Source organism: Globicephala melas, chromosome 15 (genome assembly GCF_963455315.2).
Source record: "Globicephala melas chromosome 15, mGloMel1.2, whole genome shotgun sequence".
Lineage (NCBI taxonomy): Eukaryota > Metazoa > Chordata > Mammalia > Artiodactyla > Delphinidae > Globicephala > Globicephala melas.
In genome coordinates, this window is record NC_083328.1 from 65,974,386 (window position 1) to 65,997,821 (window position 23,436).

At 49.6% G+C, this 23,436-nt stretch overlaps 1 protein-coding gene across 1 annotated transcript; it reads left to right on the plus strand.

The window, feature by feature from the left end:
• The first annotated feature begins 789 nt into the window (after positions 1 to 789).
• FAM83D (family with sequence similarity 83 member D) lies at positions 790 to 23,430 on the plus strand. The gene is made up of 4 exons (XM_030830602.2): positions 790 to 1,269; positions 14,629 to 14,796; positions 18,665 to 18,789; positions 21,621 to 23,430. The coding sequence occupies exons 1-4, from the start codon at positions 793 to 795 to the stop codon at positions 22,531 to 22,533; spliced, it is 1,683 nt and encodes a 560-aa protein (XP_030686462.1). The 5' UTR covers positions 790 to 792; the 3' UTR covers positions 22,534 to 23,430.
• The last annotated feature ends 6 nt before the right edge of the window (positions 23,431 to 23,436 follow it).

Consider the following 23,436-nt stretch of genomic DNA (forward strand, 5'->3'; position numbering starts at 1 on the left):
ACATCAAAAAAATAAATCTTAAAAACGAAAGAAAATGATCAGGTGAGAGAAGAGAAAGCTACCTGAAGGTGTAATCAAAGGAGTGGCTATTATGACGGACCGGTATTTTTGAACGAATGAATGAATGATTTCAATACTGGGGAGTGGCTGGCCTCACACAAGCTCTGAGAGACCCGGAGAAGCACGGTCAGTGGGTCGGTGTGCCCCAGCAGGTCCCAGCCTCTCCTCCCAGTTCACATTTCTGACCTCCCTGGGCCTTGTAGGGCCGCGCTGTGGGGCGGCCGGCAGGGGGAGCGCGAGGATGGCTGTGGTCGGGCTCTCCGGCTTCAGTTCGGGCTCCCTGCCTGCCCCACCGCCCCGGGTACCACGGCCACTCAGGCCTGACATCTGCTCTCTAGTTGATCTTGATGAACTCGGCTCCCCGCAGGACCATAGCAGGAACGCTACCTCGGAACAGGAACGTAGTCGCCAAGACTAATTTCCGCTGAGCAACCACGGAGCAAGAACGTGGTCTCAGCCGCAGTCCCGGTCCTCTACGGAGGCGTTGGGTGGGGCAGGGCTGCGGGGCGGGGCGGGGCCGGGCCGCGCCGCGGGGCAGCCAATAGCACTTCAAGGGGCGGAGTCGTAGAGGCGTGCACTGCTTCCGGACTCTGCCGTCACAACAAGGCAGCCAATGGAAGAGCCAGGGAGGGGCGGTGCGGCCAATGGCGCGGGCCGGTTAGATTCAAAGGTGCCTATAAAGTGTCCTGCACTCTCGTGGTGGTCCGAGCCGTCTTGTGTCAGAGCGCCGCCATGGCTCTGCGGTCCGGTGGCCTGGACGAACTGCCCGAAGCCTGCCTGTCGCCGTGCGGGCCGCCCAACCCGGCCGAGCTGTACAGCGAGGAGCGGCGCTTGGCGCTCGAGGAGTTGGTGGCGGGCGGCCCCGACGCTTTCGCGGCCTTCCTGCGACGCGAGCGCCTCGGCCGCTTCCTAAACCCCGACGAGGTGCGCGCCATCCTAGGCGCGGCCGAGCGGCCCGGCGAGGAGGGCGCGGCAGCGGGTGCCGAGGATTCCTTCGGCTCGTCGCACGACTGCTCCTCCGGCACCTACTTCCCCGAGCAGTCGGACCTGGAGCCGCCGCTGCTGGAGCTCGGCTGGCCCTCCTTCTATAAGGGCGCCTACCGCGGGGCCACGCGCGTCGAGGCGCACTTCCAGCCCCGCGGCACGGGCGCCCGCGGCCCCTATGGCTGCAAGGACGCGCTGCGCCAGCAGCTCCGCTCAGCGCGAGAGGTGAGCGTCGCGGCCCGGCTCCTCGGGTCACCTCGGTCCCCGGTCCGACGGGACACTCCCTTCAAAAACGGGAAACTGAGGTCTGCTAGGAGCGCGAGCCGGGTGGTCCCGGGGTCCCGACTTGCCCCACTCTGCGTGTATCCCCTCGGATCCCCGATCTCCTCCCTGGCCGCTCCTCGTGGCAGGGGAGAGTGGGAGGAGTCTCGGTCCCCAAGAAGGCGGATTGTGCCCAAGTTCCAACTCCTAACATTCACATTCCCTAGGAGGGTGATCAGAAGTCCTGCTAGTTACAGCTTTCAGTTAAAACCAGTTGTCAGACTGGCTGTCAGCCAACTCTAGATCCCGCTTTCAGGAGCTTCTTAGGAGATGCAATACCTAAGAAGCGCATAACCTAGGGGAAAATTCCTGAAAGTTGTCCCCAGAGACAACTGCGGGGCATTAGGAATCTATCATTGCTAGTCACCTGCACGTGTCTTTTGTTGTAGAAAGAAGATACATACCAGAGTGGCAAAGTGAGCCCCGACCCTTTTTCCTCCTGCAGGCCTGGAGGGGAAGTTGCTCCTTTAGTGAATGGGTGGGGAAGGGAGTTTGCGTTTCCATAAGCTGGAAAAAAAAATGCAGATACCCCTGCATTAAGTCATCTCTCTCTTCACAGTGGGTTTTGGTGCTGTTGTCTGACTCTTAGTGTGACAAGGTATTGGGGTGCAGTGGGAGGTTTTGTCTCTCTGCCAGCCAGGATGAGACTGCAGCAGGGTGCTGGGTACTAGGGGTCTGGGAGGAAGAATGCAGCCCAGAAGGTGGGAGGGGTGGGTAGGGTGTGGCAGTAGACTCATTCCTCCAGAGCCATGATCAAATGCCACCTCGCTTGCTGACTGGCAGTGCCCAGCTTCCTGGCTGTCTGCCTGTGCCAGAGACATGGCAGGTAAAGCCCCAGGCCACCGTAAGACTTGGTAGGGCTCGTACCTGTGTGTCTGACTGTGGTTATGATATCTGCATCAAGGCAATTGAAGTAGCCAAGAAGGGACAAGCCCTGACTTACCAGTGTCCCTGCGCTGGGTGCTCTTTGCCTGATGGTGGGGTTGCAGTGCGTAGGGGGTACGGTAGGCTAGTGCCTTGCCTTTGTGGAAGTAGGTGTGGGCTCCAGCTAGGCTATTATCAGTCCTGCAGTGCTTTGGGTGTGCTCAGGGTCCTTTTGATGCAACAGACACTATGGGTTCAGCGGGAGGATTGAAAAGATGGAAAAAGACACCATTTTAGGATAGGTGTGCCTTCCCAACGATCACGTCTAGGGGGAGAACTTGGGCACTTGGAACTTCAGAAAAGTAATGAACGGGTCTCCATGAAAGAGAGCGGAATTGCCCTATCCTCTTGCTTACATCCGATTTTTAGTGGTAGTGGAGGGGCACTGGAGCTAAGACCAGAGGGAAGACTGTCCATCAACTCATGCTGGTCTTAGAAGGGGCTCAAGGCTGATGCTCAGACACCTTTGTCTTGTAGGCATTCTGTAATGCATTCCTGGGTAGAACCTCTTGCCGTGCTCTGTGCCCTAGTCCAGCTACACACTTATATGTTCAAGATTCTGTATTTGGAACCTGGGCAGTTTTAACTGAGAAAGGTGGTACGTTACCTTTAAATCTGATGAGTATTTTCAGTGTCTCTGCCATATGCCAGATTGCTTGCTTATTCAGAGCCTACTGTGTATTGGACACTGTGCCCCAGGGGCTGGGGGCCACAGGTGAAGGACATGATCCTTGCTTGCACTTGAGAGTTGACGGTCTGCTGGCGGGAAGCAGTGAGGAAGTTGCTGCAGGCTGAAGAAAGCTTTAGGAGTGATGGTGACCTTGGAGCTGGGTCCAAGAGGATGGGTGGGGCTTGCCAGACCAGAAGATAGGGACCAGCCCAGAAGTGTGAAAACACCTGGCATTTGGGGAGGCAGCCAAGTTCCTCACAGCTGGAGCAGAGAGTATGTGGGAGTTAATGGTAGGAGAGGAGGCTGAAGGGAAAGACTGACGCCAGACTGTCGAGGGCTTCGCACGCTACTGGAAGGAGCAGTGGGGAGCCATCGCAGGTTTAAAGAGAGGAGAGGAGCTGATCAGATTGGGGTTCCTGAGCAGTAAATGCTGGCGAGAGCAGGAAGGGGGATGGGTTAGAGAGGGGCGAGACTGGAGTAGAGGTGGTAGTACGGAGGGGCTTAGGGATCTACACGTGAGAAGGGGGTCGAAGGGGGTCTGTGCTGAGGCAGTGCTGGGGCTCGGGCAGGGGAAGAATTTTAGGTAGAATTGACAGGACTTGGTCATTCGATGGACCGGAAGGGTAGTGAGGGAGAGGGCAGGAAAGTAGGCAAGGCCAAGGAGAAGGTATAGGAAGAATTGAGGTTTTTTAGCTTGGGTGAGTGGTGATGCCACGAAATTAGAATACAGGAGAAGAATGAGACTGAGGGTAGGGATGGGGAGGTGAGTGGGATTTGAGACACGCTAAACTTGAGGTCTCAGACACCATCTCTTTTATGTAAAAAAAAAAAAAAACCAAAACCCCAAAACATACTAATGCTTTCTCTGCCAGGCACTGTTCCAAGTAACCCTAAGGTAGGTGCGATTATTAGCTCCATTTTGCGGCTGATGAAATTGAGGCATAGAGAAGTTAAGTTGCCCCGAGGTCACACAGCCAGGGAATGACAGAGCCAGGACTCAAACCGAGGCACAGCATCTCTTAAGCACTGTCAGCCACCACGCTCTGCCTTGTGCCATGTGGAGGTAAGGAGGCGTCGCTGTCCCCAGGTGGACAGGAATCTGTGGAGGAGACAGGTGTTAGAGAGCTAACCTGGTGGCTGGTCCAGTGCGGCTGCTCCAGGTAGAGGTGTGGGTTGTGTACACAGGAGCGGCTGTGTCACTCCGAATACATCCTTTGAAGTCCAGTACCTGTGACGGCGAGGACTGTGGAGATGTAGGTCTCAGGCCGTTTCCAGATGAGATGAGAAGCCGTTCTGTGTCTGTGTTCAGATGGCGAAAGCGCTTGACGGTGTGATTGAGCACTTTTAAAGGGTCAGTTTCTGTGCTAAGCCCTTTACCTGGACCCTCTCAGTTAACCCTCCCCAACCTAAGAGGAGGCCACAGTTAAGAAGAGACCAGGCACAGAGACGATAAGTAGCTTCCCCAAGATACAGTTAGTGTGGGACAGAGCTGGGCATGAGCCCGTCTGCCTGGCCCCTGAGCCCGGGCTCTCGACCACTCACCACCCCACAGGGCCCCCTGCCATGAGGGAGGGTTGGTGCTCTGGTAGTTTTCAATAAGCTGGGGGTTTTTTTTAAGAGTTTCTTAAGATTTGAACTTTTAATTTCCATGTTGCATATTGAAGAAAAAGGAAAATGACGATGACAGGACTAGATCTCCCCTTGGCAGGAAGGAGACTGGGGTGGTCAGGGTACAGGCACAAGAAGCCAGGCTCACTTGGTAAATGGTGGTGTCTGATCCTGGCTCTGCGGCCTCAACGGATGGTTCTGGGATGGGTCCTCATCCAGGACTCATGTTGCTTTTGAGCCGTTTAGGCTTGTAGGGCCTCTGGCACCGAATAGTGCTCAGTAGGTACAGCGGAGACCTCTCACGTGCACCTTTGATCATTCAGCAAGTGAGTTTGCCTGCCTATCTGCTCTGCAAGGACTTGTCCCAGGGTAGGTGGGACCAGGGCTGTGAACCTGCCAGTTCTGCCGTGGGCTCAGTTTCTGCGCACCTTTCAAAGCGTGGGTCTGCTGCGTTGAGTGAGGTACAGCACCTAGAAACACACGATTTATGTACAGCGTGGCTTCTGAATACAAGCTGACTCGGGGCTCAGTTGAGCTTCACCAAAGCTGGAGGAAGTACTGTTTTGGGCTTTTTCCCCCCTTTGGACTTCTTGAGAGCTGAGGTGTCTGCTCTTAGGGGAATTTTGAACTACACAGGATTTCCCCCTACACACATACTCTAGAATCTATCCCTGTACTACTGTATTTGTTGATGAGTCATTCATTTCTTTGTCTCTGTTGCCATGTGAATCAGCGTTGGGCTGGGCTCTGGCCCCCACAGATCGGCTGGGAGTGGAGACCTTGCCTGGAAGTGCTGTGTGCCCTCACTTGGTGATGTGCTGTTGCCGAGGCTCTTGGGATATTCATAGCGTCCGGATGGGAGCTCACAGACAAAGCTCACCCTGCTAGGAGGTCTTGCACTCTCCAGAGCCATCGCTCTTACCAGCCGCCCATTCCCTACGAGCTTTTGTTCCAAAGGGGCACTTTTGCTATGACCTCACCCTTGGGCATCCTTTTGATAACCTGAGCGTTTGTAAAAAGCTGTCGTTGTGTTGACAAAGAGTCCTGCCTCCTAGGAAGAGTAACAGCTGAGGAATCTGTTGGAGGCCCCTGGTGTGCGCGTGGATGTATCCAAATTAAGGCCCTCCTGGCCTTGCACAGTCCTCCTCTGAGTTGCAATTGAACCTGTGCAGTGTGAGCAGTTCCTGTTCGGAACCCAGGGCAGGCTTTCTCAACCTCATCACTATTGATGTTTCGGATGGGATAACGCTCTTTGTTCTGAGGGGTTGTCCCGTGCGTTGTAGGATGCTGAGTAGTATCCCTGGCCTCCACCCAGTGGATGCCAGAAGCACTGGCCCCCGCCAAAAAATGGTCATCACGTTCAAAAATGTCTCCCCTGGGGAGGGGGTCAGGGGAAGAAGGAGTTACTGCTTTAGTGGTTAGAGTTTCAGTTGGGGGTGATAAAAAAGTTTTGGAAACAGATAGTGGTGAGGGCTGACGACATTGCAAATGTAATTAAGGCCACTGAATTGTATGCTTAGGAATTGTTAAGATGGAAATATTATATATGTTATATATTTTACAATTTTAAAAAGTGTCCCCAGACATTGCCAAATGTCCCCTGAGGGGCAAAATTGCCCTTGGTTGAGAACCACTGTCCTAGGAAATCTCACCGATGTGTGAGATGCTGCCCACTAGACTAAGTGTGGCTACTTTTTGTCCCTTCCTTTTGGTTCTGTGTGTTAGGTTAAGGATTTCGGAGTCTTTCGCCATTTCATTTCTTTCTTCTTTTTAATTGTGGTAAAATATATGTAACAAATTTTAGCACTTTTTTAAAGTGTACAGATCAGTGGATTAAGGACATTCACCATCACCACATGCAACCATCACCACCATCCAGGTCCAGAACTTGTTCATCTTCCCAAGAGGAACCTCTGTTCCCACTGAACAATAACTCCCCATTCCCTCCTCCTCTCAGCCCCCAGCAACCACTATTCTGTTTTCTGTCTACCATTTCATTTCTTTATTCTTTTCACCTGGCATCCATTGGGCAGTAGAGAAGCTGCAGAATTATTCTCTGGTTCCTTTATGGTTAAAGGATAAGTTCTCTCATGAAGAAAAGTAGTAGGCCTACTGGCTTTTTTAAAGTCCGGATGCAAATGATAGAACCTCTGGAGGGGAATCTGGCAATATTCAGCAAAATTTCAGTTGTATTTACCCATTGACCTAGCAGTTCCATGTCTGTGTATCTGTCCCAAAGATACACTGGTGAAAAATATGAACAGGCCTATGCAGTTGGCTATTTGTTGCAGCACTGATTATAACAGCAAAAGGCTGGAAGGGCTCAAACATCCATCAGTGGCAGATTGGTGAGTAAACGGATCCTTCTGCACAGTGCAGCGCCTAGCAGCTCTGAAAAGGGATGAGCGCTAGCTCTGTTTCCTACGATTAAGTGGCTAGAACCGCAGTGACCAATGCGGCAGCCGTTGGCCACCTGTGGCTATTTAAGTTTATGTGACTTAAAAGGAAATACAGGGCTTCCCTGGTGGCGCAGTGGTTGAGAGTCCGTCTGCCGATGCACGGGACACAGGTTCGTGCCCCGGTCCAGGAAGATCCCACATGCCGCGGAGCGGCTGGGCCCGTGAGCCATGGCCACTGAGCCTGCGCGTCCGGAGCCTGTTGCTCTGCAACGGGAGAGGCCACAACAGTGAGAGGCCCGTGTACCGCAAAAAAAAAAAAAAGGAAATACATTAAAAAACTCAGTTCCTTTATTGCACTAGTCATATTTCAAGTATTTAATCACTGCTTATGGCTAGTGGCGGCCATGTTGGACAGTGCAGATACAGACCCTCCACCATCTAAGAAGGTTCTGCTGGGACAGCACTGGTCTAGAACAACGCGTATCATACGCTGCCTTGTATCTACAGGGGGGATATGAGCATATACATATACATATGTATACACACATATACGTACTCGTTTAGTAACATAAATGAGTATGTGTACACATGCATACTTTTATTTATATTTTCTAAAAAATGGGAGAAACCCAAAACTAGTTGAAGTTATTATCTTTGTGGGGAGGGCAGAAGAGAAGGGACAAGGATGGAAGCTAGGTGTCTCTGGATGTAGCTTGTTTTGTCGATTGGACTTGGGAGCCAGGCAGATGTTTTACATAATTATAAAAAAAAAATAACTCACGATGATAAAGCCCCTTCCCCCCGCAAAACGTCTCTTAATGCTTTTCCCTCCCTTTGAAAAAGCCCAGCCCGCCTGTGTACTTCATGCTGGAATAGTGCAGAGGAAATGTTGCTGTATGTGGCTGGTCCCTGCACCCCTGGGGCCATTGAAAAATTGGTTTACCCACCCCTGCCTTCCCAGAGGCGCCCCAGGCCACTCTCTGCAGATAGAGGCTCCATCGGCAATTTAATCTGATACTTAAATTGCTAATTTTATAAGAGCCCATGAAACTTAGAGAAAACAACACGCACGAATGAATTTAGGTTTTGCTGTGGAAGTTGACGTTCTTTTTGTCTTTAAACCCTGAAGTTGATATCAAGATCATTATTGAAAGATTTTATTTTATTTTAATTTTTAAAATAAATTTATTTATTTATTTATATTTGGCTGCGTTGGGTCTTCGTTGCTGCACGCGGGCTCTCTCTAGTTGCGGTGAGCGGGGACTACTCTTGGCTGCAGTGCGCGGGCTTCTCATTGCGGTGGCTTCTCTTGTTGTGGAGCACGGGCTCTAGGCACCTGGGCTTCAGTAGTTGTGGCACGTGGGGTCAGTAGTTGTGGCTCGCGGGCTCTAGAGAGCAGGCTCAGTAGTTGTGGTGCACGGGCTTAGTTGCTCCGTGGCATGTGGGATCTTCCCCCGACCAGGGCTGTAACCTGTGTCCCCTGCATTGGCAGGCAGATTCTTAACCACTGTGCTACCAGGGAAGCCCCATTATTTAAAGATGTTAAAAGAAATTTCCAGGAGAAAATTTCTGTTCTGTTAAAATCTGTAATACATGGGGTGAAAATATAGGTCTTTTTTTTTTTTTTTTTTTTTGGCAAGAAGAGGCAGGAGCCCTGGGGACTTGAAGGAAGTCGAGTCGGGTGTCACTCAGTCAACGTGAGGAATTCAGCAGGCAGGCTCTTGTTGACCACCAACAGGCTGACGCATCTTTGCAGGTGCGTAGACCTTTGGTAGAATTCCAAGCATCTCTCACATGTGTCCTTGCTTTATGACCATGGGTGGGAAGGGAGAGAAACTGAGGTGCAGTGAGAAGGGGTGAGTGACACAGACTTCCTGCTTCAGGCAGAGGAAGAGCTGGAATGAGAATAGGAACGACCAACCCTGAGTAGCCCCTCGAGGCTGCTCAAGTGCCTGCTCAGAGCCCTGCCCCGCCCATCGAGGGTGTGTGAATCAGATGATAGAGCTCGGAGGAGCCGTGTTTGAGGATGCCGAGCTCAGGTAGAATGACTTGGCCAGGGTCGGTGGCAGAATTAGGACTAAGACTATGACAGCTGCCATATAAGGGCTTTCTGTGGTGCCAGGAACTGTCAAGTGTTCTCTCTTGACCAAACCCACTGCAAACACTACAAAGTGGGTAGCATTATTTGCATTTTGCAGAAGCCAACAGAATGGAAGTAACTTGCTAGAGGGAACACGGTGACGAGAAGTGGAGGAGCCTGCATCCACGTCCAGGTCTAGCTCTGTAGCCTGTTCATGTAGCATCATCTGTGCCTCCCAAGGTTTCCTGATTTAGTCAGTTCGGAGTTAGCAGAACTGCCCGCAGAAAGAAGTGCCTGCTGTCCTAGGGCATTTCAAGGTGCCTGACGTTCGCTCGGCAAGTTGTTTTGTGTTCTTAGTGATCCTCCTTTGTGATGGGCTCAATCTCATATACTTCACGGAATACTCTACTGATCCTTCCAGGATTTAGTCTAAGCTTTCAATCATTTGAAGACGGAACATTAGATTTGTTTGCAATAATGTTTAATCTAACACTTTTTTTTTCTTTTTTGGCCGCACCGTGCAGCATGTGGGATCTTAGCTCCCTGACCAGGGATCGAACCTGTGCCCCCTGCATTGGAAGCACGGAGTCTTAGCCACTGGACTGCCAGGGAAGTCCCAATCTAACACTTTTTAATAGGTAGCTCTGGGGTCAGCTGGGCTGAAATTCCAGCTCCTGCGTTTGCCTGAGTGTGTCACCTTGAACAAGTCACGGAACCTCTGCACGCTTTATTTTTCTTATCAGTAAATTGGAGATAACAATTAACGGGGTTTTCAAATCTCGGGATACCTCTTTAGAGCTTCTGGAAAACAGAAAAGATTTCAGTTCTGTGTGAAAAGTAACATACACAGGGCCTGTGCAGAATACCCCGGGGACTGCTACCTGTAACCACGTGGATCACCGGGTCCCATGGTATAAATCATCGAGGGACGGGTAGGAGTGACTGAGGGAGGAAAGGCTTGAGGTTTTGTCACCTGCGATGATGACATGGGACTTGATGCAGGAGTGGCTGCTGTAGATGTGGCTGGAGAAGAGCAGGAACAGCATGGGGACTGGCAGCAGACCAACCATCCAGGCTCCGACAGCTGGGTGTTTCCTCTTTAGGTGTCATGTTAGGACCAACGTGCGCTGAGTTGCAGATGGGCTTTTGACCCTGGATCGGACACTCACAAGCCACCACTTGCAGAGCTTTCCACCTCTAGGAGAGCGGGTAGGCTCTTTGTAGCATAGGCTGGGACAGGGCAATACCCACCGTGACCATGTGGGCACTTGATGAGCATGGGATGCCCGCCTGCCCATGTGTCTCTCTTTTGTCCATCCTGCGGTATGACTCAGGGAGTGGGAGTGATGACCGCTTTCAAGTCCAGGTGCTCTCCTAGGGCCCAGCAGCCTGCAGCGTGGACGCCAACACCTAGGAGATGTGGCCAGCTCTGCAAAGCAGACACTCAGCTGGCTAGCAAATGAGCCCAGGTCATTGCTCAGTTCAGAGAAGAGTCTGTCCTTTCACAGACTTGAGAAGCCCCAGGTCTAGTTCAGCTGCGCCGGGCTTGGTTGCATGGGGGCGGGGGTGGGGTGGGGCTGAGGGCAGAGAGTATGGGGGAGCGGGGATGGGGTCTGGAAGGAAGGCGGGCCTTCCTGCTGACTGCTTCCACCCATAGGGCTGTTCTTCCTCCAGAAGTCTTTTAAAGGTCCTGCTCTAGAAAGAGGAGGGGATGTTGGATGCAGGGGGAGTCAGAGGGAGAAGCATCTCCATCTACCCTCTAAGTACCCCGTGGGCGTTCAAACCCAACTATTTTCAGCACACAGGAAAGGTTGAAGCTTCAAAATCAAGCAATGAAACTAACAGCAAATTAGATACTGACTCACTACCTAACAAAGGGGGTTGTTTGCACAATTGTTTTGTTAAATGATAAATCAAAATTCAGTTTGGCAGGCGCCTTATGCTGTGCGCCCCGCTCCTGGGGCCCTGCTTCCAGCAACCCTCCAGCCCTCTCTAGCCCGGCCAGCTGGGCCCGCTTCCTCGGCTCTGTCCCGGTGGCACCTGGGTGCACATCCATCGGCCCCGTTGCACTCACCTCCTGTCTCTCCTGAGGACGGGGACTGACCCCGGATTGATTTTCTCTCACTTTCTCTTATGAGCTCGACTCATTCTCACATGTGTGTATTCAGAACCCCTTTATGAAGTTTTACTGCCACCTCAAAATCAGTTTCAAAACCTCTCTCTCTCTCAAGATTGTTTCTGTTTCTGTTTGCTGTTTGTGTGGACCTGAATCAGCCTCCCTCCACCCCCATCTCTCCTCCCTCATCCCAGGGAGAACATTGCTTACCTTTCCCACGGGCCCCTTTCCCTTCTCTGTGACCCTCATGGCTTCCTGCCTGGCCCACCGTCAAAACCTCTATCACTGATTTTTATTCTTTCAGTCTTTAGTCCTCCTAAACATTTGCTGAACCTAAAAAGCTACCTAAGTGCCTGCTGTGTTTCAGGTACTTAGGTGTGTGGCCCTATGTTGCAGGAGGGGGGCCACATCTCCAACCAACACTTCCAGCATCAGCTTTTTCTGTCCTGTTGGGTTCATCACTAAACTCATCACTCATCCTATACCTCCTCCCCTCCATGGCCTGTATGATCCTGACACCTTGGTTGGCATCCAAGGCCTTCCATGCCCCTGCACACTCACCTGTCTCTCAGTCACGTCCTGTCGCTCCCTCTCATGCATACTCTGCGTTCCAGCCAGACTGGGACATACCCCATCATTTCCTACATCTTCCTCTATCATCATGTGGCTTCCTGCCGGATGCCCTCCCCTTTGCTTCTCCCCTGTCCAAATCGTCCTGATTTGTGATTCAACTCAAAGGCCATCTCCTCCAGGAATCCTCCTTTTCTCTCCTTTGGTAAACATTTGAGGGCCTGTGTTGGGTCTGTGCCTGCAAGGGAGATGCTTTACTGTCTCCCCGTCCCCCAAAGCGTTCCCCTGATTTCCTTGCCTGTTACAGTAAGTATCATTTTCCTTCCCTGCAGCCGTGTCCTCTCTTTGTGGGTAAGTCAGGTGCATGTCGAATCCTTTATAGCCATCTTTCTACCTAGCACAGGGTTCAGCCCAGAGTAGACTCTGAGGTGCTGGCTGCATTTGAACACCTAGTTCATGCCTGAGCGAAGCCCTTTCCATGCTTTGTCTCATTTAATCCTCACAACAGCCCTGTGATGTGGATGCTAGATGATATTATCCGTATCTTCCAGAGGAGGAAACTGAGACTCAGAGAGATTAAGCAACTTGCCCAGAGTCACACAGCAGTAAGCCACAGAGCTGGGAACTGTGCCCACGCCTTTCTGCCTTTTAACCAGTAAGTTGTTTGGCCTGAATTAGTGGGATAGATACATCTCCAGATAGGATGTATAAAAATGCATTGGAGGACATAAACTTTTGAAGATGCCACCAATTTAGAAGGAACACTTTTTATTTTCTAAATCATTGTCTCCAGTGGGGTTTAGCTGTACCCTTTGCCAAGAATAGCTCACAGCTGGGGCTTTGGCAACATTAGAGAAAGGGAACCAGAGAGATAAATTGTCTTTCCCAGACTCCCTCACAGCAGTGACTTCCTGGGAGCTGGCATTTCTGGGTCCCTTCTCCTGGTGGACAAGACTCTGAGGTGTTAGAGATGGACAGTAAAATCGTCTGTCTCTGCACTTCTTTTTTAAAAAATAAATTTATTTATTTATTTATATTGGGGGGCTGCGTTGGGTCTTCGTTGCTGCACGCGGGATTTCTCTAGTTGCGGCGAGCAGAGGCTACTCTTCTTTGCAGTGCGCGGGCTTCTCATTGCGGTGGCTTCTCTTGTGGAGCACGGGCTCTAGGTACGCGGACCTCAGTAGTTGTGGCATGCGGGCTCAGTAGTTGTGGAGCGCAGGCTCCATAGTTGTGGCGCATGGGCCCAGGTGCTCCGCGGCATGTGGGATCTTCCCGGACCAGGGCTCAAACCTGTGTCCCCTGCACTGGCAGGCGGATTCTTAACCACTGCGCCACCAGGGAAGCCCCTCTGCATTTCTTTGATACCCAAATACTTAAGGGGTAATGATTCTCGGGTACTGGCCTGAGTCCTCTGGGCCCCCAGAGATGAATCAGTCCCATTGAGGGGCCTCTGCTCTCACAGACCTGTAAGTCAGTCACCTTAACGTTCAGGAAAGGATTTAATGTGATTGGAAGAGACTCATGTTTTTACTGATGAGGTTACGAGGAGGGTGGTACATTGCAGCTCCAGCCTGCAGAAGAGCTCCAAACCTTGGCTTCAGGGAGCGGTTTCCTAAGGTGACAGTCCTGGCTCTGACCCGATGCAGGGGCTTATACGAGACCCGCGTGTTTTGGTTCCGCCGCAGACCTGCCAGGAATTAGCTGACGGCCATGCTTTCAAACCTGCAGAGGGTGTGATTAGAGGCTTTGCTGCTGGAGCGGCCTCTCTTTAAGCAGGAAAGCCAGGAGCTGGGAGATGTTTCCCTGCGCTGAACTGTCTGCACGGCTTAAGCTCTGGACTGGTCAAGCGAATCAATGAACAGATAGCAGAGGGACCTCTTGTATGGGCACTTGATGTGGCCTAGTCATTTAATGCTCATGACAAATCTATTTTGCAACAAAGGAAACAGACTTTCGAAGCAGCTGTAATCTACCCAAGGCCACGTGGCTGAGGTGGCCCTTAACTGTACTGTGTGCTGAGTGGGGACAATTGATTAGGAGGCACAAATGGAGCCGGGTCGTTGGGGAGCAGAAAGGACTGGTCCAAGCCGCAGGGCAGCATCCTTAGGACATATTTCCGTGCTCTTTTTGCGGGCTTGCGCTGCGGACAGATACCAGAGAACTTCAGAGACCACCTTTTACAGAGGAGGGGCTGGCGCTCTGGAAGCCATTTGGTTAGATCCTGACAGGTGGAGGGAGCAGACGTCATGAAGAGGTGATGTGCAGCGACAGAGGCAGGAGGTGGGAGAATCTACTTGCCTGGCTCAGTCAGTTTCAAGCCATGAGTTGGTGGTGGATGAGGTGGCCCTTTCTAGATTATAATAGAAAACCATATTATGATCCAAAACCAGACAATAAAATCAGACTTGGAGACTGGTATACCCAGAAGGGGGGCCTCAGAGAGACTCTTAAGTTTTTACATACCTGTTTTACAGACATGGGCAACAAGCCACGTGTCTAAAATGATGGTGGGTTAGCTGCAGAACCTAGATATCTTGCCGGTCTGAGCTGAGCTTGTGAGACGGGGGTTTTAGTAAAGCAAGAGAGTTGAATGGAACAAGTTCATAGGAGGTCAAAGTAGTGGATGAATCTATAGTTTTGAGAAATTTGCAGTGTGGAGGAGAGTGGCTGGGTCAAGTCCAGATTTGTAGCATACAGTGGCCTGAGTGTCTTTGGAGACAGACAAGAGTCCACGGTGAGAGGAAAACTGATACCGCAGAAGGAGAAGGAAGGAAGAGTATTGTAGGACAGGGATCCTTTCCCAGCTCTGAGATGGGGTCCAGAGTCCGGACAACGAGCTGTAAGGTGGTGTCCTTGTGGGTTGACCGCTGGCTCTTCTCTCTGCCCCACGCCCTAGGTGATTGCAGTGGTTATGGATGTTTTCACGGACATTGACATCTTCCGAGACCTGCAGGAAATCTGTCGGAAACAGGGAGTTGCTGTCTACATCCTTCTGGACCACGCCCTGCTCTCTCAGTTTTTGGATATGTGCATGGATATGAAAGTTCATCCTGAAGAGGAAAAGGTTTGTGTTACACTCTTTCTAGTTTCACCACAATCAGCAAATAATGACTGAGCATCCGTGACCTCCCCATTGGTGGTGGTCTCCCCGTTGTAAGGGAGGGACCTGAGGCCGTGAGAAAAGTCGTTTGCCTGAAGCCTCACAGGAAAGAAAGACAGAGTCAGGTTCAGACCTTGGCCTCTCCCTCACGTCACGATACCTCTTAATGGGGAGCTTGTCTGTTGATGGCAAGATGCTGCCTTGGAAGCTGCTGCTTTTGACTGCAGCACTGGTAGGCTCCAATTTTAATTGTAAGGACCACCGTTTACGGAGTCCTGCTGTGTCCTTGGCACTGTCCTAGGCTCTTGACAATGTTACGCAACTTAAATCCTCACAGCAGCCCCATCAGGTGAGTGGCGTTATACCTGTGTTTCATATTGGGAAGTGGTGACACCAAGAGCCCAGTGTCTACAACTAGAAAGTAGTGGGATGGAGTTTCCCCATCTGTCGGCCTGCCTGCAGCCCCAGTGTTCTTAAATCACTGTCACATGCTGCCTCTCGTTTCTCATTATTATAAAATTAGGCTTTTTATGTCCTTTGCTCTGAGCATGAAAGTAATTTGAGCTTAAGTATTTAAATGTAAGGTTATGTAACTTAGCAAGCTTGTTCTCTTTAGTAGAAAGGCAAGAAAAATAGTCATTTATTACACCATTCACTTCTTAAAAATTAAGCAACTTAAGAGCTTCAGAACTTAATTCATCAACTTGGTTCATCACCTTAATTCATCAACTTAGTTTCTCACCTATGTGAGCACCTACTCTGAGCTACTCATTGTTCCAGGTACTGGAAACAAAGCGATGAGCAAAGTGAATGAAGAGGTTGGACTTTGGTTCTGTAGGCTACTGCGTAGGGGACATGAACTTACCGCCTTGTTATTATCAAGCAATTTGGTTTACACAATTTTGACTGTTTAACTTCTCTTGAGAGCTCTTGTTGGTTGTTCTCCCTCAAGAGGAAACAGGATTGGGTTTAATTAGGTAGCTACTAACTTGTCACTAGTGCTTCAAAGCAAATCCATGATGGAGGTAAGGCTTGGAGCTTGGAGACGGAATGAAACAGTCAGCCCTGTGACCTGACAGTCAATTTAAAAATGTGTCAGGTGGACCCAAGGGAAATGCAAGTCAGGCCTGGAAAGTGCATCGTCATCTAACTAGATGTTTAGTCCATACCTGCTCTGCCGCAGAGCCTGGTGAAGAAATTGAAGGTGTCGATGTTTAATTTCAAGGTGCTCTTGCTGTAATTGAGGCTGTGTGTGGGCAGCAGGAAGATCACAGAATAGCCCGGCCATGACTTTGATCGAGTGACTGGCTCTGATTCATCCACTCAGCAGAAATCTAGGAGTATTTGCTGACTCAGTTGCCTGCTGAGTTGGTTGCTGCCTTCGTGGGTGTCTGGATCCTCTAGGAAGGGTCAAAAGGAGATCTGTCTTTTTGGCCTCACCCATGTTCATCATGTCTTAACTTCTTCTTCGGGAAGCACCACTTTGCCATGGAGGCTTCTCTCACCAGGGCCTGTGTGTGCTGGTGAACCTGCCCCTCACCAGAAGAAGTGGGGGTGACTTCTTCTGCCCTGGTGCTGCGGCTGGTCCAGAATGTTGGGTGTCCTGCCTGCAGGAGCTTGGTCATACGTTTGTGTGCAGGCACTCAAAAGTGCTTTGATTGTAAATCAACTATACTCCAATGTAAAATAAAAATTAAAAAAAAAAAAAGTGCTTTGACCACAATCACAGAGGCCTACATAGCCTTCAGGTAAGTTCCAAAGGGAAAGATGCACAAAACCACACTGAAATCTGCCCACAGTGATATTCTTTATGCTTGTTATTATATGTTGACCCTTTGAAGCTCTGCTCAGGGATCGCCCGGAAGCCCTCCCCTGCCAGCTTCATGTGCACCTCTATGGAAGGTTCTAGGTTTTTTGTCTGTTTGTTTTAATTTTCATTTTGAAATAATTTGATTTACAAAGGAGTTAGAAAAATAATATAAGGCATCCCTGGATACTCTTTGCCCAAATTTTCTAAGTGTTTACATCTTACAAACCTCAGTACAAATTTCAAAATCAGGAAATAAACTTGATATAGTACTATTATCTACTCTGTAGACATGATAAATTTCACTCATCATTCCATGAATGCTGGTTTTCTTATCCAGGATCCAATCTGGGACCATATCTTGCATTTAGTTGTCATTTCTCCTTAGCTTCCTCTCATCTGGAGCTGTTCCTCTCTTTCTTTGTCTTTTAGAATCTTGATGCTTTTGAAGAATACTAGCCAGTTTTCTGTAGAATATGGGTTTATCTGATGTTTCCCCATGGTTAAATTCATATTACGCATTTTGGTAAGACTATTGCAGAAACAATGTTATGCTATGCCCTAATTTTTTTGTTTTGTCTTTTGTTTTTATTTTGAAGTAGCGATAGATTCACAGAAGTTGCAAAGATAGTACATAGAGGTTTCCATGTATCCTTCACCCAGTTTCCCCCAATAGTTATACCTTATGTAACTTACAGCACAATATCAGAACCTGGAAATTGACATGGGTACCATGTGTGTCTATTTCGTGCCATTTTATCACATGTATACATATGCGTACCCACCACTGCCAGCAGAATACAGAGCTATTCAATTACCACAAAGACCTCCCTCATGCTACATCTTTATAGTCACATCCACTCCCCTCCTCGTGCCCTCCCCTGCATCTTTCACCCCTGGCAACCACTAATTTGTTCCCCATCTCTGTAATTTTGTCATTTAGAGAATGTTATGTAAATGGAATTATACAGTGTGTGACCTTTTGAGGCTGGCTTTTTTTCACGCCCTTGAGATCTGTCCAAATTGTTGTGTGTATCAATAGATTGTTCCTTTTCATTGCTGAACTGTATCATATGGTATGGTTGAACCATAGTTTAACCATTCACCCGTTGAAGGACATTAGGGTAGTTTCCAGTTTTTTACTGTTATGAATAAAGTTGCTATGAATATTTGTGTACAGGTTTTTGTGTAGATGTAGGTTTTCACTTCTTTGGATGTTATGTCTTGCTATAGTGTTTAATCATTACTTTTTTAAAAAATAAATTTATTTATTTATTTTTGGCCACATTGGGTCTTTGTTGCTGCGCATGGGCTTTCTCTAGTTGCAGAAAGTGAGGGCTGCTCTTTGTGGCGGTGTGTGGGCTTCTCACCGTGGTGGCTTCTCTTGTTGTGGAGCACCAGCTCTAGGTGTGCGGGCTTCAGTAGTTGTGGCACGGGGGCTCAGTAGTTGTGGCGCATGGGCTAAGTTGCTCCACAGCATGTGGGATCTTCCCAGACCAGGGACCGAACCCGTGTACCCTGCATTGACAGGCGGATTCTTAACCACTGTGCCACCAGGGGAATCCTGGGCTATTATTTATTAGCAATGCTATTAAAACTAAAGAGGAGGAGAAACATCAGCTTAGCTTCTTTAAACCTTTGTTAAAATGTTATCTGTCACTGGCATGTTTTCTTTGATGATTTTATCCCCCCACATTTTGTTTCAAAGTCATTTCTTGGATTCTATTGTTTAGTGTCTCCAAAAAGTGAATCTTCTAGAGCACGTGTCCACATGAACCGAAGGTCTCAAAAATAAGTATGCATGCATAAAAAAGCATGCAAGAAGATGAACTAAATGTTAAGTAGCGTTACTTGAGTCCTGAGAATCATCTGGCTTGCGTGCTGTGGGTGTTGTTACCGAATGGTGACCGTGAACCACTGACCTGCTAGTAAGCTTGTCTGTTTGGAAATTGTAAACTAAGGCTTCTTTTATCATGTGCTCACTGGATCATTCATTTCTTCTTCTCCCATTTCCCCCACCAACAGCTGATGACAGTTCGGACGATTACAGGAAATATTTACTATGCAAGGTCAGGAACTAAAATTGTTGGGAAGGTTCATGAAAAGTTCACACTGATTGATGGCATTCGTGTGGCTACAGGCTCCTACAGGTGAGTTTCTGACTCGTCCATGCTTATTAATCTAAACTTTGCAGAGGAAGTGTGCTATATAAAGGTAAAAGCTGCTTTTTCCTCTCAGTGTGAGCCTTTATGGGCAAGCCTTCTGCTATGTGTGCATCTGTGTGTGTGTGAGCCTGTTAATCAAAGCCTCCTCCTCCGGAAGGTGGTCGGGCTGGGATCCCCTCCCCTGCCTCGTGGTCCACAAACCTAAAGTACAGAGGCTGAAACTTGCCTGGAGACCCGATAGTGAGGGAGTCCTAGATTCAAGGCTCAGCCAGGACTGCAGTGGATGAATTGGGGGTTAACAGAGACAGGAACAGTCTCAACTCCTGTTCCTTGGGGCCTTTGACCCCCCACGTCCCTGCCTACTTTAAGGGAAGGGCAGTTGCAGGCATCTGCCTCAGTGCAGAGGGCACAGCTGAAGCAGCCCCCTTACTTTAATCCTTCACCTTGCTTCAAGCCTTGTGATTTGGTGCTTTAGTCTAGAAAGTACTGATCCATGCTTCTGGCTCCACCTTTGAAGTCTCACGTTGGCACGGCATCTGAGGGAAGAGAGCAGGGAAGTTGAATGGAGGGTGGAGACAAAGAGTGGTAAACACCAATCTCCAGAGGTTAAGATACACCATTTTTTTTTTTTTTTTTTGCTGTATACGGGCCTCTCACTGTTGTGGCCTCTCCCGTTGCGGAGCACAGGCTCCGGACGCGCAGGCTCAGCGGCCATGGCTCACGGGCCCAGCTGCTCCGCGGCATGTGGGATCTTCCCAGACCAGGGCACGAACCCGTGTCCCCTGCATCGGCAGGCGGACTCTCAACCACTGCGCCATCAGGGAAGCCCAAGATACACCATTTTTACTTAGGTCTCTCTGATGGTGGTGTGTTCTGCCACCTCTGTGTTAGACTCTGATGTTATACGTGAAGTGTGTCTCTACAGTTTAAAAAAGAAAAACGGGGACTTCCCTGGCGGTCCAGTGGTTAAGACTCCGCAGTTCCCCTGCAGGGATCATGGGTTTGATCCCTGGTTGGGGAGCTAAGATCCTGCATGCTGCACAGCCCCCCCCCGCCTCCCCAAAAAAGAGGGATAGAAAAACGTGTTTTTTTTTCTTTTTTTTTTTGCGGTACGCGGGGCTCTCACTGTTGTGGCCTCTCCAGTTGCGGAGCACAGGCTCTGAACGCGCATGCTCAGCGGCCATGGCTCACGGGCCCAGCCGCTCCGCGGCATGTGGGATCCTCCCGGACCGGGGCACGAACCTGCGTCCCCTGCATCGGCAGGCGGACTCCCAACCACTGCGCCACCAGGGAAGCCCCAGAAAAACGTATTTGTGAAGAAGCACGCATCCCTGAGTGATAACTATGTGTCAGCCCTGGGTAAAGGTGGGTGTGCAAAGGCTTGTGCAAGATGAGGCCAGCAGATCAAGGAACTCTTGGTGTCTTTCTTTTCAAACAGTACTGTCATTGCTTGGAACAAAACTTGAACTCTTCTTGGAGACTTTCTTTCATAAGATGTTCGGAAATAACAGGAGGAAACTAGATTTTCACCCGAAGTAGGATTTATCTGTATTACCCAAACTTAGCTCCAAATGGTTTTTTGGCTGTTCTAAAAAAATATAAAATATAAAAATTACCCCCTACAAATGAAATATGCTACTATTGAGGACGAGGATGGCTTCTGTTTGTTGAGGACGTTGTAAAATCCTGGTGTTAGGTGTCCTGTTTACATGATTTCACTGAGGGTTTCTTTCTTCTCAGGCTCTGAAGGCAGCTCTCAAGGTGAATTTGCATTAGCCTAGGTTCTTGGTTGCAAGAGACAGAGTTGCTACTATGTTTTATGATTTCTTATGTAAAACACCCTACTCCTGATACGAATTTCTGTATCAGTGCGGTGACTTCAAGTGCAGAAAGCTAACTCAAACTACTGTGTGCAAAATGGAATTTACTGGCTCACATAACTTGAAAGTGTAGAAAGGGACCCTTTGTTTTCAGCTCACCTTGACGTAGGGGCCATGCATTCATCAGAACCCAGTCTCCTGGTTCTGCTTTTCTCTAGTTGATCTTTATTCTCTGTCAGGCTCTCCATTTGCAGGCAAAGATCCAGGCTTCCTCACGTGGCCTTCAGTAGCTGTTTCTCAAAGAGGGAGACTTTCTTTCTCTCTGCACTGGTATCAGTCTTGCAAAATTCCCTGGCTCTCGCTAGCTCACATGCCCACCCTGCATAGGTCCCCGCATCCCAGGGGATAGGATACTCTGGCCAGCCTGGCTCACCTGCCCACCCCTGTTGTGACTGGAGAGGGTGCATACATGAAGCTGTCTGTGCTGGGAGGGGCAGGGTTCTGTTACCATGGGAAGGAGGAGGTACGCTGGACAGGCAGGGGCGCACGGCCACTTCTCAGCTCTAAACGTGCACTGAGCAACAGTGTCATCGTTAGAATGACAGTCCTGTCTCCCTTTGTGAAAAGGGCAGCATGGAGGAGGGACCGGGGCCCAGTCTAGGCTCTGCCACTAGCTTCCCCCTGTGTCGTCGCTAGGCACCTTCCTCGCTTCTCATGGTGAGGGCGCTGGCCTAAGTGCTTTAGGAGCCCTTTCTAGTTTTTAGCAACTCTGAGGCCGAGGAGTGTAAATTTTGGCCGTTTTACTCTTGTGTTAACGCATTCCTAGGTTATGTACTGTGTTAAGGCAACTTGCATTCACACTACATGGTAGGTGTGCTGTCACCAGAGTTGTGACTTATGTCTCAGGATATCTGGGCTTTATATTCAGGTTGACAATAAGTAAATGAGGATCGCTCATCCTTACCAGCTTCTGTCTGTTTGTTTTTAATCCTCAAGTTTTACATGGACGGATGGCAAATTAAACAGCAGCAACCTGGTCATCCTGTCCGGCCAGGTGGTTGAACATTTTGACCTGGAGTTCCGGATACTGTACGCACAGTCAAAGCCCATCAGCCCCAAACGCCTGTCCAGCTTCCGGATCAGCGGTAGGTTTGACCATCTCATCAACCAGAAACCACTGTGCAAGGAGCTCACGCTGGGCAACCTGCTGCGGCTACGGCTGGCCAGGCTCTCGAGCAGCCCCAGGAAGGCCGAGCCGGGCTGTGAGGAGGGCCAGGCAGAGGCCGGGCGCGAGGACTCTGAGGCCTCCACCATCAGTGAGGAGGGCTGCTTCAGCAGCCACAGAGACAGGCTGGAGGGCGGGAGGGCGACCGATGCCACCACTCAGACGGAGCCAGGAGAGGAGACGCCCGCCTTGAGCATGAGTGATGTGGGGACACAAGCCAGCATGGCCACGGCGTGCACTGGCACCCAGACTGACATGGACGAGAATGTCCTCTCCTTTCTGGGAACCCAGGCTAAAGAGGGGTCAGCAGTATCAAAGACGTCTGTGTCGCGATCCTCCAGTTTGAGGTCTTCCGCCTCTCTGTCCTCCCAAGGCTCTGTGGCCAGCTCCATCGGCTCCCAGACTTCCCTCAGAGCCAATGACGTCGTCACAGCTGGACACCCCAAGTACTGGAGCACCCCCCACTTGGATCTGTGCTCTAGGGACTCATTGAGAAAGTTGAATAAAGAGCGGCAGATTCACTTTGCCGGAATCAGGTCCCGGCTCAACCACGCGCTGGCCATGCTTTCAAGGAGAACGTTCCTTACTGAAAACTACCTCAGCTTTAATTCTGGAAGTTTTCCCAAATCATCAGCTAATTTGCTGGCTGTTAGAGAAATCACGCTTTATCCTTCCTCTCAGTGACCGCTCCACACGTTCAGGGCGCCTGGCTTCACCCGGGCTTGCAGTAGACATCATCGGAGCATCCCACTTTATAGAATGTCTCCTGTCCTAACTGCCTTTCTTTCACCCTGATTTTCTTTGAATTCTGTAAACCGCATATTATTTTACATGCTTTATTTTTATTTTGTTCTTATCATGTATAAGCCAGGTCTTGGTTTTATGGTTTCAACACTATGGGTACAGTTTCTTTGCACGATTTTAATACTGATCTCTCTTCAAGAGAATGTTTCAGCGTTCTCAGGTAATTCAGATAAGAGATTAAAATATGTGTTGCATTTTTCTAGGTTTGTATGCCCTATTGTTTTCGAGGTTTGGAACGCTAGTTTTCATGATCAAAATCCTGTTTAGGAAAAAACTCAAAACTCTGTTTCTTAAGTGTTTATCTCTTCTTTAGGATGTCTGTGTTCTTAGCATTAAACAGATGTTTGGTGGTTGCTCGTGTCCGTTTTTTTGTTTTTTTCTTCTCTCTGGCACTTTTCTGTTTAACTATAGGAGTGTGTTACAAGTATATGCACCTAATATCTGTCTGTGCAGTTTTTATTTTTTTAAAAAGAGTCTTGAGGTGGAGGAGTAGATGATCCAAATTATAAAAGAGAAAATATCCGTTTAAAAGTTAGATGAAAAAAAAAAGAAAAAAAAAAAAAGTTAGATGGGGGCTTCCCTGGCGGCGCAGTGGTTAGGAATCCGCCTGCCAATGCAGGGGACGCGGGTTCGAGCCCTGGTCCGGGAAGATCCCACATCTAAGAGCAACTAAACCCGTGCGCTACAACTACTGAGCCTGCGCTCTAGAGCCCGTGAGCCACAATTACTGAGCCCATGTGCCACAACTACTGAAGCCCGAGTGCCTAGAGCCCGTGGACCACA